The sequence below is a fragment of the Lethenteron reissneri genome, chromosome 9, assembly GCF_015708825.2.
Source record: "Lethenteron reissneri isolate LAM-NWPU_2019-01 chromosome 9, ASM1570882v1, whole genome shotgun sequence".
In the NCBI taxonomy this organism is placed as follows: Eukaryota; Metazoa; Chordata; class Hyperoartia; order Petromyzontiformes; family Petromyzontidae; genus Lethenteron; species Lethenteron reissneri.
Window position 1 is genome coordinate 9,998,185 of NC_083787.1, and position 23,022 is coordinate 10,021,206.

The 23,022-nt window shown below is 46.8% G+C and overlaps 1 protein-coding gene and 1 long non-coding RNA gene across 2 annotated transcripts in view; both read right to left on the minus strand.

The window, feature by feature from the left end:
• Positions 1–10,510: 10,510 nt before the first annotated feature.
• LOC133340061 (uncharacterized) lies at positions 10,511–15,229 on the minus strand. Its single transcript, XR_009754820.1, has 5 exons — positions 15,110–15,229; positions 13,671–13,736; positions 12,538–12,589; positions 12,357–12,406; positions 10,511–12,153 (listed from the first exon to the last, which is right to left on the minus strand). It is a non-coding gene; the product is annotated as an uncharacterized LOC133340061 (long non-coding RNA).
• Positions 15,230–16,585: 1,356 nt separating this feature from the next.
• DNAH5 (dynein axonemal heavy chain 5) overlaps positions 16,586–23,022 on the minus strand; it is a 117,253-nt gene continuing 110,816 nt past the window's right edge. Inside the window, exons 77-81 of the mRNA XM_061548140.1 lie at positions 22,419–22,634; positions 21,171–21,383; positions 20,453–20,605; positions 19,804–20,038; positions 16,586–19,190 (exon numbers count right to left, since the gene is read on the minus strand). Coding sequence (XP_061404124.1) covers positions 19,036–19,190; positions 19,804–20,038; positions 20,453–20,605; positions 21,171–21,383; positions 22,419–22,634 — 972 coding nt within the window. The 3' untranslated portion in view covers positions 16,586–19,035. The remainder of the gene's footprint in view (positions 19,191–19,803; positions 20,039–20,452; positions 20,606–21,170; positions 21,384–22,418; positions 22,635–23,022) is intronic.

The window sequence follows — 23,022 nt, forward strand, 5'->3', positions numbered from 1 at the left end:
CTCGAAGGGATCTCGGATAGCTCTGATATTCATTTCCATGGGTTTTCCAACACAAAGTGCTGCACTGTTTTACGGGAGACCCAAGTGGGTCGTTCGTTTAACGAGGTGAGCCCGATAGCAACATTCGTGAAATTATTTAAATTATTCATTAGACAAATGCTTCGTTATTTTTTTAAAGGAAAACGGGAAGTTTATCCGGGTAAAATTGGCCTGCGATTTCCTCTCCGTACAGGCACCAGATTTGCTGCCATCCGTCTCCAGCGACCAATCGAACACTGGTTAGTACTGACTGCCTCCTGCCGACTTAAATTGCCCTTCTAATTATATTATTGCGTATGGCAGCAGTGCTTTCATGATCTCATTGCCAATGTTGGAGGTCTGCGAGCTCCAAGATGGCTTTGGGGAGAGAGTTATTGTAGTTTTGCTCTTCCTCCGTTAAAGAAGCACAGACGACAGTGGTTTACTGTGAAGGCCATAGCGATGGTTGCATGTTCACAATCGCAATGCTGTGGCTAGTGGCCATGAGTTGAGATAAGACCAACACGGCGGCAGGTTGGTGATGTTGGCATCCGTAGCCTTTGCAACCCTGGGGAGCTGGAGACAAATCCTTTCAATCTTCGGAAGCTGAGACAATTGCACGGGTGACCTGCTGAGAATGTTGTTGACATTGGGGAATTGTCGGAGCCATTTGAAGATGACAGAGCATGCAAACATCCGCATAACTATTTGGGACACGCCAGCCCCATTATTTAAAAAAGTCAAATGTTTGGAGTACAGCAAAGAGATTTTAGTCATCGTCATTCTGAAATTTCCCAACAGTCTTAAGGTGCACATAACTCACAGAGGGGAGGTCGGGATACAGGATGGATATATTTGTTTGCAAATCATTTGGTGATGCTCCTTTGCCAGCGGTGCACAACAAAACAAAGTCAACATATTGTTCAATAATACTGCCTTACAAACAAATATATAATCGGTTACTTTTCAAGCAATGGCCGTTCTTCGCGGGAGGGTTTTGAGTGCATCTAAATTTCCAATCTGACCTGTCTGCCGCATACGTGCAAATTAATTAACATGAATGGTGTAATCCCTCAGGAGCAGATATTCAGATATAACGACGTTGGAAAATTGGGAACATGTATGTTTTAAAATAGTAAATCAAAACAAATGTTGGTGTAAATAATCTTTAACACGTAGGCTTTCGCGAGAAATATCCATAAGTGACTTAATGTGATGAGTTACTTTAACTGCGTGTGGTATTACCTTTGAATCTATGCATCTTTTGAAGAACGCCAGCAAAGACATCAGTTTCATCCACTTGATTCGGAGTTTCTTCAATTTTCTGGATTTAATAAAAGTATCCGCTTCACGTGAGAGGCTCACAAGTGACGACATCACATCTATCCCTCTATTTAAGAACGAAACAGGAGGATTTATCCACAAATCTGTCTATCACCTGATGATGCTAATTGTAATTACTGGCGAAACGTCGTACTCAGATTGTAAATGTTGCAGATTTAATCTCCAACACACTGGTGTGCTGTACTAGAAACGAATTGCCATGTGTTTTTTACGTGACACACCTTACTGATGGGCTGTGTCGGTTGGTGGCGGGTTTAACGACACATTTATATTTACGCGATGTAACCCAAAAAAAACTCTTATGTAAAGCATCTGTAAAGAAAGAAAACTGGCTGAATTGAGTTTGTACATCGTGATATATATCATAGGACCCTTTTTGCCAATATCAAAGTATGAAAAATAAGAATAGGTTTTACCTTTTCTGGCAATACAATTGGTGTTATGATGTTCAAACACCAAATAGAAACCTTTTGTAAGGAATCAAATCTGCATTAACCACACATACTTGTGTTGAACATGCAACAAACAAACATGCTCTGATAATATATGCATTGTCTTTGAAACAGGTTATTGAGAATTATTGTTTATTGTTTTGTTTTGTTGAGATTATTGTTTTGTTGCCAGAGAACAGGGGAAACCTATTCTCATATTTTGGTACTGGCAAAGGAGGTCCCAAAACGGATTATTCTTATATTTCTATCTATTTGATGTTTGCACATCCTAACACCTGTTGTATTTCCAGAAAGGGTAAAACCTATTCTTATTTTTCATAAATGATATATGTTGGCCTCCGGGGTAGCTCATATCCCCACAAAGAAAAACGACGTTCATAAAAATTCTAAAAGGGTGTGCGTAATGCATCTCGGTCTTGCTTAATGCATCAAGATGCTCTCCATTATTATGACACCGCCGTTTCTCAAACAAAAAAAAAGAAGAGATTTGCAAAGTTGAGATGAACGGCGGTGCTCGATCAAATGTCGATGATTGAATCGGCGCTCTCACTGGCGGCGAGCACAGGTTTTTGGTTATGATGCTCAACGCAGAGGGTTGCGTTTGCTCTGCGGGAGTCATTGGCCAATATACTAACACTCGTTCGTGGGAAGCCCGTTGAGAATCGACGGTGTATAACTCTTATCACCATCCTCCCCCCCCCCTCTCTCTCGCCCCCCACACACACACCATCCTCCCAAAGGAAATACCTACCGACTGTATGATTTAGAAACGGAGCACGCGCCCCGCGCCTGGATATTGTAAATTGGAGCGAATATGTAATAATTAGCGCCAGGCGCTAATTAGGTTTTACATTTATTTGTCGTGCCAAAGGGCATCGTGCGTTTCGAAATTTTGACCTGGTTCGCATTTAACTGACTACTTATTATAAGTTTTCCGATGAGCTTTGCGGAGCGGTTTAAGGGGCATTTCAGATTTTCAACCCTTAATTACGCAGTTATCTTGACTTGTATAATGTGCATGTAATTATGCGAGTGTATTGTAACTAAATATGCGAGTACCGTAATGCGTTTAAAAAGTGTTGCAGGTTGATTGGGCTCAGCTTTGTCCGAAATCACGTCACAAAACAAACATTAAAATTGAGAGGTAATTTCCAATTGGCTCAATTCAACATCTGAGATTTCATTCGAGTAACTGGCGTGTGACAAACATTTATCTCGGTAGTATGGTGCGTGTGTGTGGGGCATGTGTGTGGTGCGTGTGTGTGGTGCGTGTGTGTGGTGCGCGTGTGTGGTGCGCGTGTGTGGTGCGTGTGTGTGGTGCGTGTGTGGTGCGCGTGTGTGGTGCGTGTGTGGTGCGCGTGTGTGGTGCGTGTGTGGTGCGTGTGTGTGGTGCGTGTGTGGTGCGTGTGTGTGGTGCGTGTGTGGTGCGTGTGTGTGGTGCGTGTGTGGTGCGCGTGTGTGGTGCGTGTGTGTGGTGCGCGTGTGGTGCGCGTGTGTGGTGCGTGTGTGTGGTGCGCGTGTGTGGTTCGCGTGTGTGGTGCGCGTGTGTGGTGCGTATGTGGTGCGTGTGTGTGGTGCGTGTGTGTGGTGCGTGTGCGTGTGGTGCGTGTGCGTGGTGCGCGTGTGTGGTGCGCGTGTGTGGTGAGCGTGTGTGGTGCGTATGTGGTGCGCGTGTGTGGTGCGCGTGTGTGGTGCGTGTGCGTGTGGTGCGTGTGTGTGGTGCGCGTGTGTGGTGCGTGTGGTGCGTGTGTGTGGTGCGCGTGTGTGGTGCGCGTGTGTGGTTCGCGTGTGTGGTGCGCGTGTGTGGTGCGTGTGTGTGGTGCGTGTGCGTGTGGTGCGTGTGTGTGGTGCGTGTGTGTGGTGCGCGTGTGTGGTGCGTGTGCGTGTGGTGCGTGTGTGTGGTGCGCGTGTGTGGTTCGCGTGTGTGGTGCGCGTGTGTGGTGCGTGTGTGTAACCCGCTTTTGTCCTGGGTTCCTTCAACGGAGGAAAGGCAACACATTCCTGCGGAGGGAGCTGGTAGGAACGTTGGGTTGCTTGATCAATGGCCAGGGTCAACGGCGGCGTGGTGTATTCCGCAAATATGCCCGACTGTGAGGGCGGGCACAAGCCGGCGTGAGTAGGTTAAACGTTGAGTTTTATAAGGGCACCACGGGGTGACCAGCCCCTCCCCACCCAGCCCCACCCTCCCACCCCCCACCCAGCCCCACCCTCCCCACCCTCCCCACCCAGCCCCTCCCCACCCAGCAGCCCCTCCCAACCCAGCCCCTTCCCAACCCTCCCCACCCAGCCCCTCCCTCCCCACCCAGCCTCCCTGCACGACGGACGGACGGACACAATAATCCCCTGTGTGCTGGTGGAACCAGTGGGTTCCTACCAGTAAAACTACCACATACTCTTCATTCGTGAAGCACTCTCGTCGCGGCTGGCAGACATCCGTATTGGCATTTGGCTTCCGAACGTATTTACTGCCTTGCGCAAGAAAATAATGGAATTGTGACTGATGCCGAGGTGTACATGTCGCGTCAACGTTGTTGGGTTGATCGTGCGTTGGCTTTGTGCAGACCGCAGTGTTTGTGTGCTAAATCCCCAGCTGCTCCCTTTCCCCCACAGGTTTCACGCGGCGGAGAATACAAGGGCACGACATTTACACCTCTGTACGTGTGTCCTGGCGTTTACCTGGCGTAGGTGAGCTATGAATTCCTAAGCACGTAAGGCAGTCCCCGACGTATGAACTCCCGACTTGCAAACATCCGCTCGTTAAGAACGAGTTCGATTTCCGCTCACGACCAACACCATTGATTATCTGAATGGGTCCTGGGCCTCCTATAGGTCGACTCGGCCTCAAATGAGTACCTGGTGTGTCGCCAAAGGTGGCCGGGCGGGCATGGTCCTGGTCACCCACCTGGTATGCTGTGCCGGCCTTCATAGTTGCTCGCTTAACAGCACTTGGCCTCAAGTCTTATGGCTATACGGGGGAATCGTTGGTGTGGGGACTCATTACTCCCCTTCCGACGAACAAGGCAGCATCAGGACTCGAGGCAAGCGAAAATAAAACGCTTTTCTCTTTTACGTTGCTTAATTTTTATATTTACGATATAGTAATCGCATGATTTATATGCAAATGTACAATGTTACTTAGGAGTTGAACAAGGTTTCCCTTTTTGAACCGTACACCGATCGTATGGACATTTAAAGTGAATTGTGCCCGACTTACGAACAGGTCGACTTACGAACGGTTCGTACGTTAAGGATAGTCTAATTGTTATTTATAACATTTTTGCACATTTTATCAGGTGGATCAGTGGATTTACTTGCCTCTGCCATATGCGTGTGAAATTTATGCCACAAGCTAGTTTGAGACCGGGGCTGTTAACGAAGGGTGAGGCAAATTATAACGGCGAATTTGTGCCGGAGTTGGTGCCCTGCGCTACGATCCTGGTGGCTCAAGTTCCATTCCCGGCCACGGCTACAAACAGCGGCGAGTGTTAACTTAACCTGGTCCTGGGCCAACTCCCAACTAAACCCGCAATCACAAATGGCTGCCGCCGGGTGAAGGGGATTGCCAAAGGGTTGTAAATAACAAAACACTTTTTTGTATCTAGGAACGCTTCCGCTTTTTAAAGCGGCATTGGGCATTTTAGAAAAAAAATCTGAGGTACAGTAAACTTTATATGGAGTACACATCACGCAGAGTGGCACCGCTGCCATCTTCTGGCCACGCCACGTAGTCAATTTCTAGAATGGCACTACCGCACACGTTTGCTTTGAAAAGTTAACTTTTACTGTTCATGGCTGTAGTACATGTGTAGTGGTCTGTCGGTGTGTGTGTAGCACAGTCGGAGACGAGGTAGTTGCAGGAGGCACCTTCTCTTTTATTCCGTTACACCACTCCGGCCGTTCACACTCACAGGATCGCCTGGCCGAGACACAACCCTGACTGCGTTGCACCGACCGGGACGGCCAACTACTGTCCGGCCACGCAATGATCGGGCGAAGGCGGCAGCGACGAAGGCGGCGAAGACGACAGCAACGACAAGAAGAGTCCACTCCCAGAACTGGCAGCCCAGGGCTCTTGCTCTCGGCTGCTTTTATTCTACTCGGCGCGGCCTGGCTCCACGCTGGCCGCACCTCCCTTCTCGAACCCACTAGAAGATTCCAGGGGCCTTCCGATGAGGTCTTCCATGACCCGTGCACCAGTTCCTCCGCCCTGCCGGCACACACACCGTGTAAATGGGTCGTCGGCGTGTGTGCTAACTGTCCACCGCAGTTGCCGCCGCTGGACAGCAGTCGGCGCTGTGTCACTACACATGTGATCGTGTGTTCTCGAATATAGGGGGAAATGGGTAGATCATCGCTGTAGTATTTGCTCTGCCGAGCCTACAGAGCGTGAAGTCCAACCAGGAGGCTCGTGTCTGCATGAAGCTGTTTCAACTGGGGAGCGACCACTGCACGAAGACCTCTGCCACGTTAGACGTGCTCCGGTGGCTTGGCAATTTTTATATATGGCATTGGTGAAGGAGGTTAGGCGTTTTGGCCAACAGTTGTAAGGCTTTTGTGTTGGTTGTGCATTTCCAATGTTCACTTTGTAAATTTGTGTGGTTAGGACATGTGGCTTGCCAAGCACACTGGAGCATTTGTCCAAACCAGCCTTTTGTATCTTGGAACCTTTTGCCAGTATCAAAAATAAAACAAATTATAGGCTTTAGCCTTTCTGGCAATAAACAAGTTAAGGCATTCAAACACCAAATAGAAGCCATGAAATCTGCATTCACCACACATACTTGTGGCAAAATATGAAAACAAACATGCTCTAAGGGATGCCAATCTTTGAGACTGATTGGGCTACACATTTTGCCATTGTCTTAGGATCATAGTTTATAATTGAACAATTGCGAAAAAGTTCAGAACATATTGGTTTTTGGCTCTCGTGTTAAATTTGCCTTTTAATGGCTTTGCCCTCAGCAGGGCACAGGGTTAAAAACCTGGTGCTAAAAAAAGTCAAGTATAAGGAATTGGCGCCTTAGGTTTTACAGCTCTGATATGTAATACCAGACAAAGTCATCTTATACCACCCTCATCTGTGGCACGCGTTGATACATTTTTTTAATGTTTGAAATAAAACAAATATCTTATCCAATTGACTGGTATGGCAGTAATGCGGTTTAACTTTTGAAAAGTAAGTGTGGAGAACCCTTCAATGCTTGTGCAACATTCAAGTAGCAGCGTTGCTGGTATCCATTCGAAAGGCGGTGATCTTTCTCCAGAAATGGCAACTGAGGGGGAGAAAATGCCCAGATTAACATGTTCATTACACTGCAGCATTTGTGTGATCACATTCATACACTGGAGCGGTTTCCCTTACAACCCATGTCCAGACAATTTAACCAGGGTTAAACAGCGATCCAGGTTGACCGCTATACTGCACTGGAATTGGATAACACCAGTACATGTGCGCCCATCAACTATCATGGATTAATTCCCCCTGCACCAAACGCTGGACTCAACCATTGGGTCAAATGGTTAATACGTGTGTAGTGACACAGCGCCAACTGCTGTCCAGCAGCAGCAAATGCGGTGGACAGCATATACACGGGTATGCCGGCAGGGGGGAGGAACTGGAGCAAGGGTCACGGTAGACCTGGTGGGGGGGCCCCTGGAACCCTCTGGTGGGTTTGAGAAGGGAGGTGCGGCCAGGGCGGAGCCAGGCCGCGCCGAGTAGAATAAAAGCAGCGGAGAGCAGGAGCTCTGGGCTGCCGACTCTGGAAGTGGACTCGTCTCATCGTCGCTGTCCTCGCCTTTGCCGCTGCCGCCTTCGCACGATCATTGCGTGGCCGGACAGTGGTTGGCCGCCTTGGTCGACGCCGTCGGTGCAAAGTGTTCAGGGTTGTGTCTAGGCCGGGCTGTACGGCAGCATGGTCGGGAGAGAGGAGGCGGGAGTTGGTATGAACAAGCTAATAAAGAAAGAGGCGGTGCCTCCTGCAACTACCTCGTCTCCGACTGAGTGTGTGCACCGCACACCACACGCACACACACGACGGGAGGAAAGAGGACACTACACGTGTACAGGCCTTTTGTCAATCCACTGCTGGATTAAGACCTCCATACTTTACCATGCAGGTCAGTAAAGGAGCAGCACAGACGCAGGAGCATACAAACATACTACACTTTTTTTTTACTACCCACGCCCGATAGCTACTATTACATAAAGTGCTTACCTATCAAATCACACGTCTGACGAGATCGGGCACGTTGGCAATGCATTTTTGCAACATTTTTCCGGAGGGCCCTGCAATGCCAGACATGGCAATCCTTTTCAATTGAGCGTTTGGTCTTGTGTTGGAGCAAAAGAAACTCCACGATGCGCAGACCGATTAACGAGCACACCAATTTGCTGTGCTGCCTTCCTCTGGTCCCCTCACAGCCCAGCGGGTTTGGTCGTTTCACAAATCTGCGTGACCCACCACGAGCGTAGCTGCCTGCATTTGAACCCAGTTATCTGCGGTGCCCGCTTAATCATGGGGCACCGCGGTGGCGAGGTGCCATCTACCTCGCCTGGTAGAACGCGGATGGTGTAAATGGTTTAGCACACGACTCGAAGTGCGGAGGGTTGTCCACTGGTTCGATCTCCCGCCAAGGGCAGTTGAAACGAGAGGAACATTTCTGAAATCACCGACCACCTTTTTAAAATTTGACCCTGTCCGCCCGCAATGGAGAGTGGCAACACCGCAGTTCGTCGACTGGCGGGTGGCGTGCGGTGGGGTAAAGTGTGGGAGTAGCTGCACCAGCCAACCGATTAACTCTGGTGTGTTGCTGGCATAAATTGTGGGAGGACACCCACATTGGACGCCGCGGTGGCGAGATGTGAACTGCCTCGCCTGGTATGCAGGAAGTCGTGGGTTCGACCCCGACCCTGACCCCTGTATATGGTAGCGTGGATTTTTATCCCGGTCCTGGGGTTTTCCCCTCCACATTTAGAAACATGCGTTTAAGAGTACAGTATTTGGCTGCTATACATTTCCACATAAATCGCTTCTTTGTGCCCAGGTCGCTTCTGAAAAAAAGCGATATAGCTCAGTGGGCTTTACTTGGTAAAAGAGTAAAAGCACAAATAGTAATTAGCGATCTGATCTCTCTGATAAAGAGCGCAGGCAGGAGAACAATCACAGCGGAGGGTGGCTTCTATCCGATGCGATTTTGGATTGAAGCGCACGTTGCATGACCGACGTGGCGTATGCATATGCCACGTGCTGCATGGAGCTTCTTCAGAGAGTGAGTTGATTTGATTTGTTACACGGATGATGCCGTTTACAAAGTTTGCTCCGCTATTTTACAAAGGAGATCCGTGGTGCGTGAACACGAAAGCAGCAACATCACTGCTCAAGATTATTGGCACGACTTACAAAACGGTGTATTTGACGGTCGGAAACACAACACACGTGAATAATTATTAAAACGAAGCAGTGAAAACAGACGTTTTAAACAAGTTTCTCCCAGCACAAACAACACGCCGGTACACCTCGAAAATACATAGCTTATACATTACAACTGCGAAATATATAGTAAACTAAACGATTTAACATTTTACCAGGTCAGGCCCACTGAGCTATATAGCTCGTTTTCAAAAGCAACCCGGGACACCAAATGATTGCTCAACGAAGTGGCTTACAATATAGAAATATAGCAACCTAATACACAATGATTTTTAAAAAATGAGAAAAGAAACCGGAGGACCCAGAGAATCATACACGCTGCCACAGGGTTCAGGGTTGGGATCGAACCTCCAGAGCGGGTAAGACTTGGCGTCACTCACCCCAACTTCCCCGGCTCCTGCGTCGAACACAGACCACTACCTACCGGCGGCGCAGTCTGCCCCTGGTTAAATACCCAAGTTCCCCACCCGCAGCCCCAAGTCTTCTCTCACATCGTGAGCTCATCAGCAGCAGCAGGTCCAGCAAGTGCAGGCGCCGTTCGTTAGCGAAAGCGTGCACAGGTGAAGGCACGAAGCTCATCAATGCGGCCCCTGACCCCCGGGCATGGCCATGCAGGTCGGGCGATCTGGGGGACCAGGTTGTCTTGGCAGGTGGCCTCAACCGTGACCCGAAAACCGATGGATCCCCAAACCCCAGTTCATATATCAACGTTGTTTACGCGCATCGCACGCTTCACGAATGCGAAACAATAGGCCCAGATAAAACAAAATCTTTACAACATAAAGATATGAGCGAAAACCTACGTGTTAAATGCATTGTATTCTTTACACAATTCATTCCCTTCCGGCTGTTAATCATTTCAGCAGCATTGATTCGATACAAGAAAACTCTGTAGGCTGGTTTAAATACCTCGTTTGTTCGTTGTGCAATATTACTTAAGGATCCCATACTCATCTGCAATATCGATGTCTTGTTGTTACTGTGCTCACGCACCACGGATCTCCATTGTAAAATACTGTATCTGGGAAACTGGCTCAACGGGATCAGCCGTCGAACAAATGAACAATCTTGATGTGTAATCGATACGAGGGAGACGTATCGTCGGCGTATCTATTTTATATTCTCCACAACTATGCGAATTATTTTCAGTTTTCATTAAAGTTGTGTCGCGAATCGACGATATTTGTATTTTAACGGAGATAGGGGATTGGTAACTGTGAAACTGTGTACCGCTTTCAACCAAATGACTTGAACTCGACTTTGTGGTCACGGTTAACATCGGCAGCTTTTATTTGAACCGGTCCTGGCTGTCCCTTCACCGACAACAGTTGACCAAGACTGTACATAACATGATTACGTGATATAACCCGAGTACAAAGCCAGCATTGAATCAACTTTGGAATGAGCGCATAGAGTGGCTGGGAATATAGTCATCAAAAGTTGGAGCACATCGTAAGTCTGAAATGCCCTCAATCCTAAGTCGGCACAGATCAGGATGGAGTTATTTACATGGCTCAAATGTCAATCCAACCCAAGGACAAATCTACAGAAGGGGTGATATTCGGGTGCGAATTAAGTTCCAGTTGTCGAAATTGTCGTGTTGAAAAATGTGCCCCCATTAAGACATTTGGTTTAAAGCCAACTTCCAAGTTTTGCTTTGTGAGCCACATCCTTTATAGAGCCATGGCTTGTTGGCTTGTACTCACAAGGAACCCCCCCCCCCCCCAGTTAGCTTTTGTTTGGCCATGGAACATGGAATTGGAAATACAAGGCCGGTAAGTTGAGTTGGCAACAGGACATCAAAAACATAATAAGAGGCTGAGCTTTTACAATTTGCATCACTAAACACTACCCAAGCATCTTCAAAAACCATGAAGGCTCATGAAAAACACGACTTATTTTAGTTTTAATTTAAATATAATACACATCATAAGGTGTGGTAGAGGTGATCTTAATGTAAAGAAAGTATTTAACTCCTCAAATAGCAGAAAAAGACAAAGAATTACAGCAGACCTACGTATACATGACTGCAGCATGCTTACAAACAATTTAAATACTACAATCCTATGTTCAAGTACAAATATCACTTCAAATTTATTACATGGCTGTGTAATAAACAGCATGTAGTGAAACATTTGTATATTGAACTACATAAAATAGAAATTCATAAATGAAATTAAACATAACAAGCATTACCAAAAAGAAATGTCAAATGTTTATATGTAGATTACAAATAACACAATAAAAGCATGAACTCATTTTCACATGTTAGTGCCACTGCAGTCAACTCAATTATCTGGAGTAATGGAGGGAAAGTATGCACAGATATTGCAAAAAATAGGAAATGAAAACATTGTTTACGTATGTAGACTGGGGATGAAGACATTCAACGTGTCATCTGCTTTTACTGTATTATAAATGTTTACTTGGGGACATTTTTGCGGTCATTTGGGCACCGAGTAACCGACCCTCGACAAGGATCTACTCATAATCAAACCAGCGTGCATGTAAAAAGCACGAATGAGCACAATTAATCGATAACCCATGGACAACCGAGAGTTAACTGTGCATGTGACTGGGGTAAAATTTTCCGCAAATCCTTCAGCCGAGCCTACAGCACAACAAAAGCTTGCGTCAGTTAGCGAAATCTCTCAAGAGACGAAGCACAGGGGAGAGACGCAGTGTCCGAGCAGGAGTGCCCATTTATCCTGTGGATGGTGCGTTGGTAACGGACGTAGGCAGCATCCACCCCGTGCAGCCAAGCTCCTCATCGCTGTCCGAGCTGGAGTCCGACTCGCTGCCACTGCTGTCAGAGGCGGGGGGCGCCAGCCCCGGCCGTACTGCGACGCACTTCATGGCCGGCGGTCTGCGCACCAGCACCAGCCCCGCCGTGTATGCTGTGCGCTTTCCTGGATATTACCACCATCATATTTTTCATATCAAATATTTTTTTAAAGGAATATCTGGGTCTAAAACAGGAACAGACACAAATAAGTAAAATAGCATTTAACATACTAAGAGTGCAGACAAGCAGCATGAAAACCACACAGGGTGACCGAGGCAAAAAAAAGAGCTGTTCTTGTACAAATACTGAAGGATGCAAGCTACACACCTTGAACAACGTCGCTCTTTGGCTTAACTTGATCCTCTGCAGTGGCAATCCTAAGAAACGAACAAACAATAAATGTGAATTTTGACATGGGCACAAATGTTCAGCTTGTATTGAAATATATCTGACATGCATATATGTACTGCCATGAATCTGAAGAACAGGGGAGCAACGTCGTTCTTACCCATTTACTTCTGTAGTGGCACTGTCATTACATTCCATGGGGCTTGTTTTATCTGTAAAAACACATTTCGCGAAAACGTGGATAGAACATAAGTATGTAAGTAAAGACATCATCTTCACGAGGAAACAGGAGTGGTTGGGAGTATTGCATGCTAAGAACCACATGACCACCGAGTAATATCTGAACTGGTCACAGCCCCCACTCTTTCACCAACCTGCACTGACCAGCATGGTGAAGGACGGTCAAACTCCCACATGCATGAGGAGGCCTTCATCCAGCAGTGGATTGACAAGGGCTGTGAATACATACTGAAACTACACTTAAATTGCATTTTAAAACAGTGTCTCCATGTTACACTATGGGACCTTCTTTACCAGTAGCAAAATATAGTAATAGGTTTTTACCCTTTCATCTGGTACAAAAACTGACACCTTTATACAAGGGATCATGTTTGCAATAACCACAACACAAGTAGTCAAAATGCAAATAAAAAGAAACAAAATAATGATATGCACTGTCCTTGAAGTTGATGGGTCCACACCCAAGACAGCTTTTCTTAGAGCCTAGTCTCCATTGGTGTTGGACCAGATCACGCCAAAAGGCGTACAACTCAAAAAACAGTGCACTATCAGAGTATTGATAGTGTGCTATCAGAGTATTGATAGTGCGCTGTTTTTGAGTTGTACGCCTTTTGGCGTCATCTGGTCCAACACCAATGGAGACTAGGCTCTAAGAAAAGCTGTCTCGGGTGTGGACCAATCAACTTCAAGGACAGTGCATATCATTATTATTATCAGAGTTGTTTCTTTTTGTTTGCATTTTGACTGCTTGTTGTGGTTATTGCAAACATGACCCCTTGTATAAATGTGTCAGTTTTTGTACCAGATGAAAAGGTAAAACCCTATTACTACAGTGTCTCCATGCTCAAATGAGCAATTGCTGCAGTCTGTTAAAAATAGTGGAAATTCCACATTCCTATATGCTACAAAGTCCATGCTTTGGAGACGTTATTTTGAATTAACCTGCGATTCTATACCAAATCGGATATTGTTGTTACTATGTAATATGGCTTCACGAAATGTGTTAATTCCACATTCCTTTGGCCGTATGTTTGACAGGTGTGACCTGCGCACCTGTTCGCCGGGAAGCATCCCCACTTGACTTCTTGCTGCGCCGATCCATTGTGCTCAGTTATAGACCTAGAACACAAAATTGATTCGAGACAAGCGAGCAATGAGTACATTGACAATATCTGCGCGTTGTGCATGTAACATTTTACAAATGTTTTACAAATGTTACGCGATTGCTTTTAATGCGCAGTCACTTTTTCCATGACACATCGATTTTCATTAGACGACTCGAGGTTTCAAACACACTCAAAGGCAGGCAGTGTTGTTCATTTCATCGCCAACGGGCCACTAGCGGCCCCTGGTGGCCTTTAGTGCGACCCCTGACAATACACAACACGTGGAAACACCCCCACCCCCATCATCATCGTGCTGTCAATGGTTTTCAATGTGTGGCGGCCCCTAACACTTGATGTCTTAATTCTAGATTTGAAGCTTTCGTGACTGCAAGGATTCATATTCTTAGGTTTTTTTTTAGGTAAAAATAAGTAATAGAAATAATAATAGAAGTAAAAGGTTTTTATTTAGTTATATTATTATTTATATTATTTATTTTAATTTTTACCTACGTGACTTTACCAAAAAAAAACTAAAAACTTGATGTCTTATTGGCGCAAGTGGCTCTCCTCTGAAAATGAGTTAAGAACACAAGTGTAAGGGAGATCCGCACATCAACATATTGACGATTTACGCCCGTTTAAATTGAGTTTGTAGAACGGTTTGTCCGGTTAAATCTATCCGACAAACTCTTGAGGCTTTGCTCATCTCTCTTGGGGACATTCCGCACTTGTAGTAAAGCGAATAGCAAAGTCTCTCCGTAGGACAACCGCTGCTAACTTCTCACAATATGGTAGCATCTTCTTGGTTCTTTCGGTAAAGTCACGTAGAAGGGAAATAATAAAATAATAAAAATACAACATAAGGTCTGTCGGAAAGACAGACATGTTCTTCACCTGAGGACGGCTGCTTGCGTTGTGGCCGAAACGTCGTGAGAATTGTATTTTGTTTTATTTTAATTATTTTATTATTTCCCTTCTACGTGACTTTACCGAAAGAACCAAGAAGATGAATCCCTGCAGTCACGAAAGCTTTAAATCGAAATTTAATATGGTAGCAATTTTATCGGCCATTTAAAGATGATCGAGTGTACCGACCCCAACATTTGCACTCGCAATATTTAAACTTTAAGTATGGAATTGATAATACAATGAGATTGTTAACGTTATACAATTAACGGCCTACTTATTGACAGGATCACATTATTCATGATAATAATAAGCCTGGCCAATGCTCTCAAAGCGACCAGGCCTTGATGTTATGATATACATTTACATAGTTCTGCGCAACTGCGGACAATATCAATGAAATAAAGTCACAATTAACTCGTACGGGATGTAATCGTTAATACATTTAATTGCAATAAAAATCTCAAATTACAAAGTTACCGCTGTCAACACCGCGAGCGTTGCTTTGGGGCCTTGCCTGGGCTCGTCAACTCGACTTGCCGCGCAAGGGATTGTGGTTGGGTGTGACGTCACGCGATTCGATTCTCCCGCCCCTCAAGTTAATCGTTTTGCGTGCGGTGATCGATTCCCAACTGGATCGATTCGGGATGCCGGGCAGATTCAGTTTCATGTATTAGGTTCAGCCCTTTGAGCCATTCGGCTCTTGAATCGGGTGCAACCGCAACAAACAAAACACATGAACAAGAAAACATCTTAAAGTGAATATGTGACTAAGTGCAAACAGAAAATCCATGAGAAGACAGCAAAATATTGCAGAAAAAGCACCGTACACCAACGCTGTGTGCAAAAATCCCAGTGGGATGCAAGTCAAACAACAACAACCATAAGACAACTTAGATTAAGGCCATCAGTCTAACTCCGTACTACAACGATAGAGAGACAGAGACACACAGCTGTCAAACCCGTACTGTTTATTCCCCGTATTCTTGTAAGAGGGGAAATTGAGTTTGAAGGTCCATTCGGCGTACAGCCGTTTCAATAGTGTAACAAAAAACCTGTTCTCTATTTGCTTGTGATGATGGGACTTTGTAGGATGAACGTTGAGATTTCTAAGGGCACGGGGGTGACCAATAAGGTCTGAATTGGTCTGTAATAAGGTAGGGGGCACTGATAAGGGGTTGTTGACAGGCATGGAGACAGCAGATGTACACACGGGGAGAGGCAGATATAAATATAAACAGAGAAAAGGAGAATTACATTTACAGGGTGGTCCTAGACATCTTGTGACCCTCCATTTAATTATCTAAAACTTTATATTTTGAAAGTAAGGTTTCTTTTAAGCAGAAATTCATATGCAAAAGGAAACAATGTTCTGGGTCAATTAATTGGGGGGGGGGGGGGCACAAGGCATCTGGACCAGCATGTACATAGATGTAGGCAGACAGACTTATACAGATACATAATGAGTCGCAGGTACCAGACAGACAAGGCCCACAACAACTCCCTCTTGGCTGTTCCGCTACTTGCTCCATTTGTTGGCTTCTAAGTGCCAAAGTGAAGGCTCGGGGTCACTGAGAGCTGAGCTTTGACAGTCCACGGGCTGTTGCTCGACAATCTACTTCGGCTCCTCAGAATATTTTTGGGGGGCAGTCATGCTTAGACCAGGTGTCAGGAACGCTTAGATCCAGGTTGATGTCAAAGTAAGATCGACGTGTCTCCCACCTTTTCCGAGTGTTAGACGGTTCGTAGTCCTGAATCAGCGGTAGAAATTCCACAATCCTAATGGCAGGAACCATTTAACGCATATGGCAAGCACTGGTGACCTACTGATGAGTGTTAAACTACGCATTTCATTAATCTCAGATAGATCATGAAATAAGTAGATCCCAACGGTCATTTGAAACAAAAATAATCCGATATAGTGCAAACGTGCATACGAACGAGACATGTCACATCCTTCTTTAAATACTTTATTAAATTTCAGGGAAATAAAAATAACCAGGCTGATTGCACACAAGAGACTCGTCACTGCAAATACACATTACTTCACGCATAAAGTCGCTTAGATGTAAAACGAAAAACATTTGGAGGGCTGTTACAACAATTATCATGGTACACTACACGCGCGTTTTCTGCATGGCACAGGGCGCTAATTGAAGGCAGGGGTGTGTTGTCATTTGTGAACCCAGAGTAAAGATAATCGGTGGCCAAATGAGTGGCTAAGTCAGGGGTGACCACCGGATCCAGGGTCGCCAAGCCAGTGATGGCCAGATTAGGGGTGACCAAATTCGCGGTGGCCAAATAAAGCGTGGCCAATTTAGCGGTGAACAATTCCGGAAGTGGTAACCGAACCAGGGGTGGTCAAGCCAGTAGCGGCCAATTAATTGGTGGGCCATTTATGGGGAGCCAATCAGGTGTGGCGTATTTAGTGGCAGCAAATTCAGTGGTGACCAATTGAGTGAAGTCTGGCACGCTGACAGCTGTGGTTATATGAGTGGACGTGCATGTAAGCTACCCCCCGACTTGCCACTCGTCTCTTTGACCTACATTCCGTATTCTCCTTATCTTCGTGAACTAATATTTAACCTGTTTTCCACTAACGTCCACTTATTTGCATCAGTTGCAACTATGTTGCATGGTAAACAAAGTTCTGTATTATGAAGGCAACAGAGGAGAATGAGCGACCCCCCAGACTAAGCGAAGGGTAACTGGGGCATTTGACAGAGTTGTGTCTGTGTGGCTCTTTGTAAAGCGATTTGCAAGTGACATGCTTGCGGCTCATGGATATTTTTACTTACAACAATTAAGAAAAAAACATTTAAAAAATCAAAACATTTTATAACTATGCATTTGGTCTTTGGAATAGACAGCACAGTAAAGTCAAATGAGGATTCACAACAAACACATATATAATGACAGTTACATTTACATAAAAATTGACAGTCAACTGTTTTTTTTGTGACTTAGAAGACTCAAATTTAACACCTGCTCTCATGACAAGAGATGATTATTCATAAAAAATGTTTGCCCTATGAATTAAACAGGGATCTTACAGTGTCCCGTCTCACCATGGGACCAACTTGCACTACGTTTCCACCGCCATTGGTAAGTGCACCCGATGGCCCAGGACGACCCATTTAGCTTCTAGGATTAACAGCACGGATCGGAATCTGTGTCCCCACACTTCTTGATCCACAAGGCTCTCTGGGCTCTCCTCCATACCATCAGTTGTCAGAGAGACGCGATCTTAAAACATTTAACGTAGGCTTGGGTTAAGCCAACCAATCCCAAGAAAACATTACTATTGTAAACAGTTTTTGTTGCAAAAACACAGCCTAAAAGGTGAACTAGGTGAACTATGCCATTGACGCCGCCACTGACCATCACATCCCATTGACCGTGTCAAGATGTCGCAACTTGCTCAGAAGGTCGGTCCAGGTGACAGTGGATGGCTCTCTTTTTAGAACTATGAGCTCGCAAGACTGGGTGCTGTTAGCCCTCTTGGCCTGGTAGAGGTTGCCATGGAAACCCGGCCCAAGTCCGTTAGCCCTTCTTGACGAATCAAATTGACACCCTTCCAAGTGGTCGTGGAAACCTGGCATTCGTGGTGGCGATTCAGCCCTTGCGATTAAAAGAGCGCGGGGGGCTCAAGCTCTGCCAGATGTAAACATCGCAGAATAAATAGGAATCACAAGCCCATCAAAAAAAGACTGAGAATGATCAAATTCAACGTGCTCATGCAGGTGTTCCTGGATATTGAGAGCCGGGCATATAATTAGAGACAGATATTAATTTATTGCTGATGACAAGATTATGGTACACCTGACTTTTTATTGAATGAATTAGAAGGTTTAAATGTTTAATTTTGTTTTATCTGCAGCTGCATTTAAATGCTTTATAAATCCAGATGGTAGAAAAGCAAGGCCATAATAGTAATTATGAGTCTAAAATACCTCACCATTGCGATCATGAATTACAATATCCTTTGTTGCAGTGGAAATGCTTTATTGGTTAAATACAAAAACGTTTGCTGCCCCAATTCGTGATCATAAATATTTATATTCCCAACCACCCTTTGTGTATTCACTCACTTATTATTGGATAATTTTTCAATAATGTCAACACAATTATTCCAGTGTTTATTGTTATATTAAATATAAATAAGGTTAAAAAAAAAGCCTTACGGCAGGCTGGCGCAACCCCGTAAAATAAATCTCCTTCTCAAAACCTCACGACCTCCCATCGCACAGCACCAACGAGCTCCCGCCACCCCCGCCAACAACACGCATAGACGAGTCGTTCTTGAGCTGGCGATGGAAGAGCCTCCCTCAGCTGTGACTGGCCCCCCGCCCCCTCCCTCCAAACGCACTCCACCTTGCCCCCCCCTACTCAGGGCAGCACGGCCGTTATTTGACGTCACAGAGCAGGGCCACCCCGCGCAGGATCCAGTGTTCAGGCGGCTGCGCCGTGCGGAGGTCCACGTCGGCGATGTAGTTCAGGTCGGTGCGCACCGGCTTCTTGTAGATGGGGCAGGAGTAGAGCTGCGTGTCCTTAGACCCAGCTGCTCGGCGAGAGGGAACAGGGGATCGAGACCATGAGACCATCATCGATGCGAAGGTCATTGCAGGACTTCTAACCCGAACCCAAAAATGTGACCACATCACCCCAACACTGATTCATCTGCTGGCTCCCAATCAAATCCCAGATCAATTTAAACACTGCACTGATAAACCGCACGATCCTATAAAACTTGCTCCTGCCTACTGCTCTCCTTTACTCCCACTCTACTGCCCTCCGTTCACCCTCTACTCCGGCAATGAAGCCTGTCTATGGAAGTCGCCAGGCAACCTCTGCTCAATGGGAGGTCATGCATTCTTCTCTACTGCCGCAAAAATCTGAAACTCCCCTCCACCAGAAATCTGTTGTGGCGAGTCCAGGCACAAAACCTTCCCACCGCCTATGACTGACTACCTCTTTTTATGTCTCGGTCGACTATGTGCTCTGTTAGTGACAACCTAACAGAACAAATATGTTTTCACACCCCTATAAAATAATTTCAGTCCACCCATAGAATATTTCCACATGGCAATTTTGCACGTTGACGGACCACACGCGAGCGCACGCCCCCCCCCTCCGACGCTTCGCCCCGCTCATCGCACAGCTGCAGCTCTCACCGGGGTTGTTGGCCGCGTAGATATGCACGACCGGCATGGGCTCAGACAGCGCCTTGGGCCGCGCCTCGGCCAAGCGGCCGTTGCGCCGGTCCCAGGCGGCGCCCTCAAGGAAGAGGCCGTGGACGTAGACGCCCTCGTCGGGCGAGCGCGTCACGTCCTCGCGAAGCCAGCGCGTCACGTCGTTCTGCAGCACCACACTATCCAGCGCCCAGCCCTTGTGCGCACGCGTCACCTCCTGGGTGAGTCGGCGTCGCATGCAAAACACGCGCACGGTCAGGCTGGGTATCTTGTCGACGTGCTTCATGGAATGCTGCGCCATGAGGGTCACGAAGACTGCAGTTACCCAACCGCTCATCCTGATCGCAACCACCCGGTGCCACTGGATAACATAATAAAATTTAAATAAAGATTCAAACAACTTATCTATAAGTAACATATTTTATTTACAATGCGTACATAATTAAAAGAAAATCTAGGTGTTCCTCATGCTTTAGCAAAATATAACTAATAATCTTAACTCAACAACTTTCACAGTGTCAGCATTGCAAATTACAGCAAACCCCGGCACTCTCCTTAAAGCTCCTCATAAACTCCCCCCCCCCACCCCCCCCAAAAAAAATGAATCAAAACTCTTGCTCGCCGGGGTCACCTGTCGCATGGCGGTGAGGAAGCCCTGCGGGTTGAAGAATCCCGTCATCCAGAAGCAGCTGGGCCGGCCCTGGAAGCACCACGAGCGGAACTGGCGATCGCGCTCCAGCAGCTCCGTGAACCAGAAGCCCAGCGTGCTCGACACCCAGGAGGCCTGCCGTCCCGCACACACACAACACACACATGGGCACAGGCAGCACTTGGCGCGCGTAGCTCTCACATCACTCGGTCGCTCGCCCACATTCAGACATGATTCCGCGCAAACCAGAGGGAAGGGAAGGGAGAAGTTCACCACCCAGAGACTAATTTTAGCTCGGTCTGCCTGGATTGGCACCGCATCGCTATGGCTGTGCCTAATCATCACATTGTTGATGGACGGAACAATAGTGTTGATGATGGTGACTGTTGTTACAATGACTCGCTAACAGGTGCTCGCTAACAGCACTTGCCCCAACAGTCTTAAGGCTATACGGGGATCTTTGTCTTTGTTATGATTACAGCTGAAATGAAAAGAGCTGTTGGTATTGACAGTTGCAACAAAGGCAATGATTACGGTGGTGGTGGTGGTCATGGTAATAACGAAAACATTGGTGATGACAATGACTGTGACAATGCCGCCGGTGATCACGACAACGCTGGCAGCAACGGCAGCAACGACGAACGGACACCAGAGCGCTCGAACCCCGAGGCGGCCCCCACCACCCCCGCTGCGTGCGTACCTTGCGCCAGCGTGCGGGGATGCGCGCGTCGTACATGCAGTCGAGCGCGTCGCGGAGGCCCTCGCTCATGATGATGGTTCCCTCGATGGCAAGGCGCAGATCGTTTAGCGTGGAGCGCACGAGGGAGATGACGCGCTGCATGCGCTCCACCTCCTGCCGGAGGAAGATGTTCATGGGCTGCAGCGCCCCCATCTTCTGCAGCTGCTCCCGCACCTTCGCAAGGAGAGGAGCAGGAGGGCGGAGGTCAGGAGGTCAGGAGGTCACTCGCCATCACTTTGTTTTACAAATTACAAATGTGCTTTTGATGAACCAATTCTGATCCGACAGAAAAGTGTGTAGAGAATGGAAGCAAGATAATACGCACAAAGGTGATCCATAGAAAACAAGAAATCACCTTTTCATTGTAAAAGTTTTTTTTTAATCTTTGGCAGCACCCATACAACAATAGATATGTGAGTATTGCACTGTAAACACCAATATAAACGTTTGCATTAACTGCAATGCCAAAATATTGCAATGTAAAGAAAGTACGTTCAGTTTGGGGGTCAATCAGACGAGCCAACCAAATGCAAGCCCTAACTCTTACCAACTAGTCAAACAGCCAATTGGCCATTGTTCTAGCCTAGACTGGCCCTGTTACTGGCCCTACACCTAACGCGACTCTTGGCGCTTTGCCAGGGCCCCTTCTCGCTATTTGTTCAGCTGCATCAGTCCAGTTCTCCTGGCAAATTACATCGGCTGCGTGCACCTGTCAAGTAGAGAAAGCACTGATGATGGAGCCACTTCACGGTGGCGAGATGTTAACTACCTCCCCTGGTATACAGAAGGTCGTGGGTTTGATCCTGACCTGATGCCTGCTGTATATTTGGAGTTTGCGTGTTCTCCCCATGGTTGCGTGGATTTTACTCCAGGTCCTCCGGTTTTTCCCTCCACATTTACAAACATACCTTTAGAGTATTTGGCCGCGATACATTTCCACATGATAAGCCACTTTGTTGAGCTATCATTTGTGGCTAGGTCACTTCCGAGGAAAAGCTGTATAGCTCAGTGGGCCTTACCTGAGAACATAAAAAAAATAGTTTACGTAGTTTTATCATTTAAATTGTTTACTTCAGAAACATTCCAATTACTCCACCACAAACCCACACGCGTGCGCATTACTGCGCCGAATCCCTTAAAACCCCGAGTCCGCATCGTCCTCACTCGAACAAGAAGAGCAATGGCCATCCGACCACCGCCGGAGCATACCTCGTACGGGATGTAGTCCTGGGGCAGCTTCTCCAACATCTCCTGCGCCTTGGCGTAGACGATGCTCTCGCGCGTCTCGCCGCCGCCCGCCGCGCTGTCCTTGGGCTGGATTCCCAGCGCTGTGTCGAGCACGTCACGTGCCACCGTCGTCTGGTACGTGATGTCGCCGTTCGCGTGCAGGCCCAGCACCTCCGGGGTGGTGGCCGCCGGAAGGCTCTGCCGTGGGAGAGTCGGAGCGAAGCGCGACCACGTTTTCGTTATAGCTCTCCAAACTATACGCGTCGAGTTCGTGAAGACGATCAGCAGGATATGCGGCACAGTCCGAAAATACATTGGAGAACAGCCCGGCAAAAACACGAAAACCAACGCAGTGGGATTTTCATTTTTGTCTTTTTCCACGACTGTTAGGAGAATGGCCCATGGAAGGAGATAACTACTTCCAAGATTCCTTCAAATTACCTTTTTGAATCCACACACTAATGTGTGCAATTTTCCACACACTCCACAACACAGAAATGCTTGTCCCTATTACTCTTGATTTGCATACACAATATACATTTTAGAAATCGTGCAGTCATTTTCTTTACGGGCTTACAAAAATAGT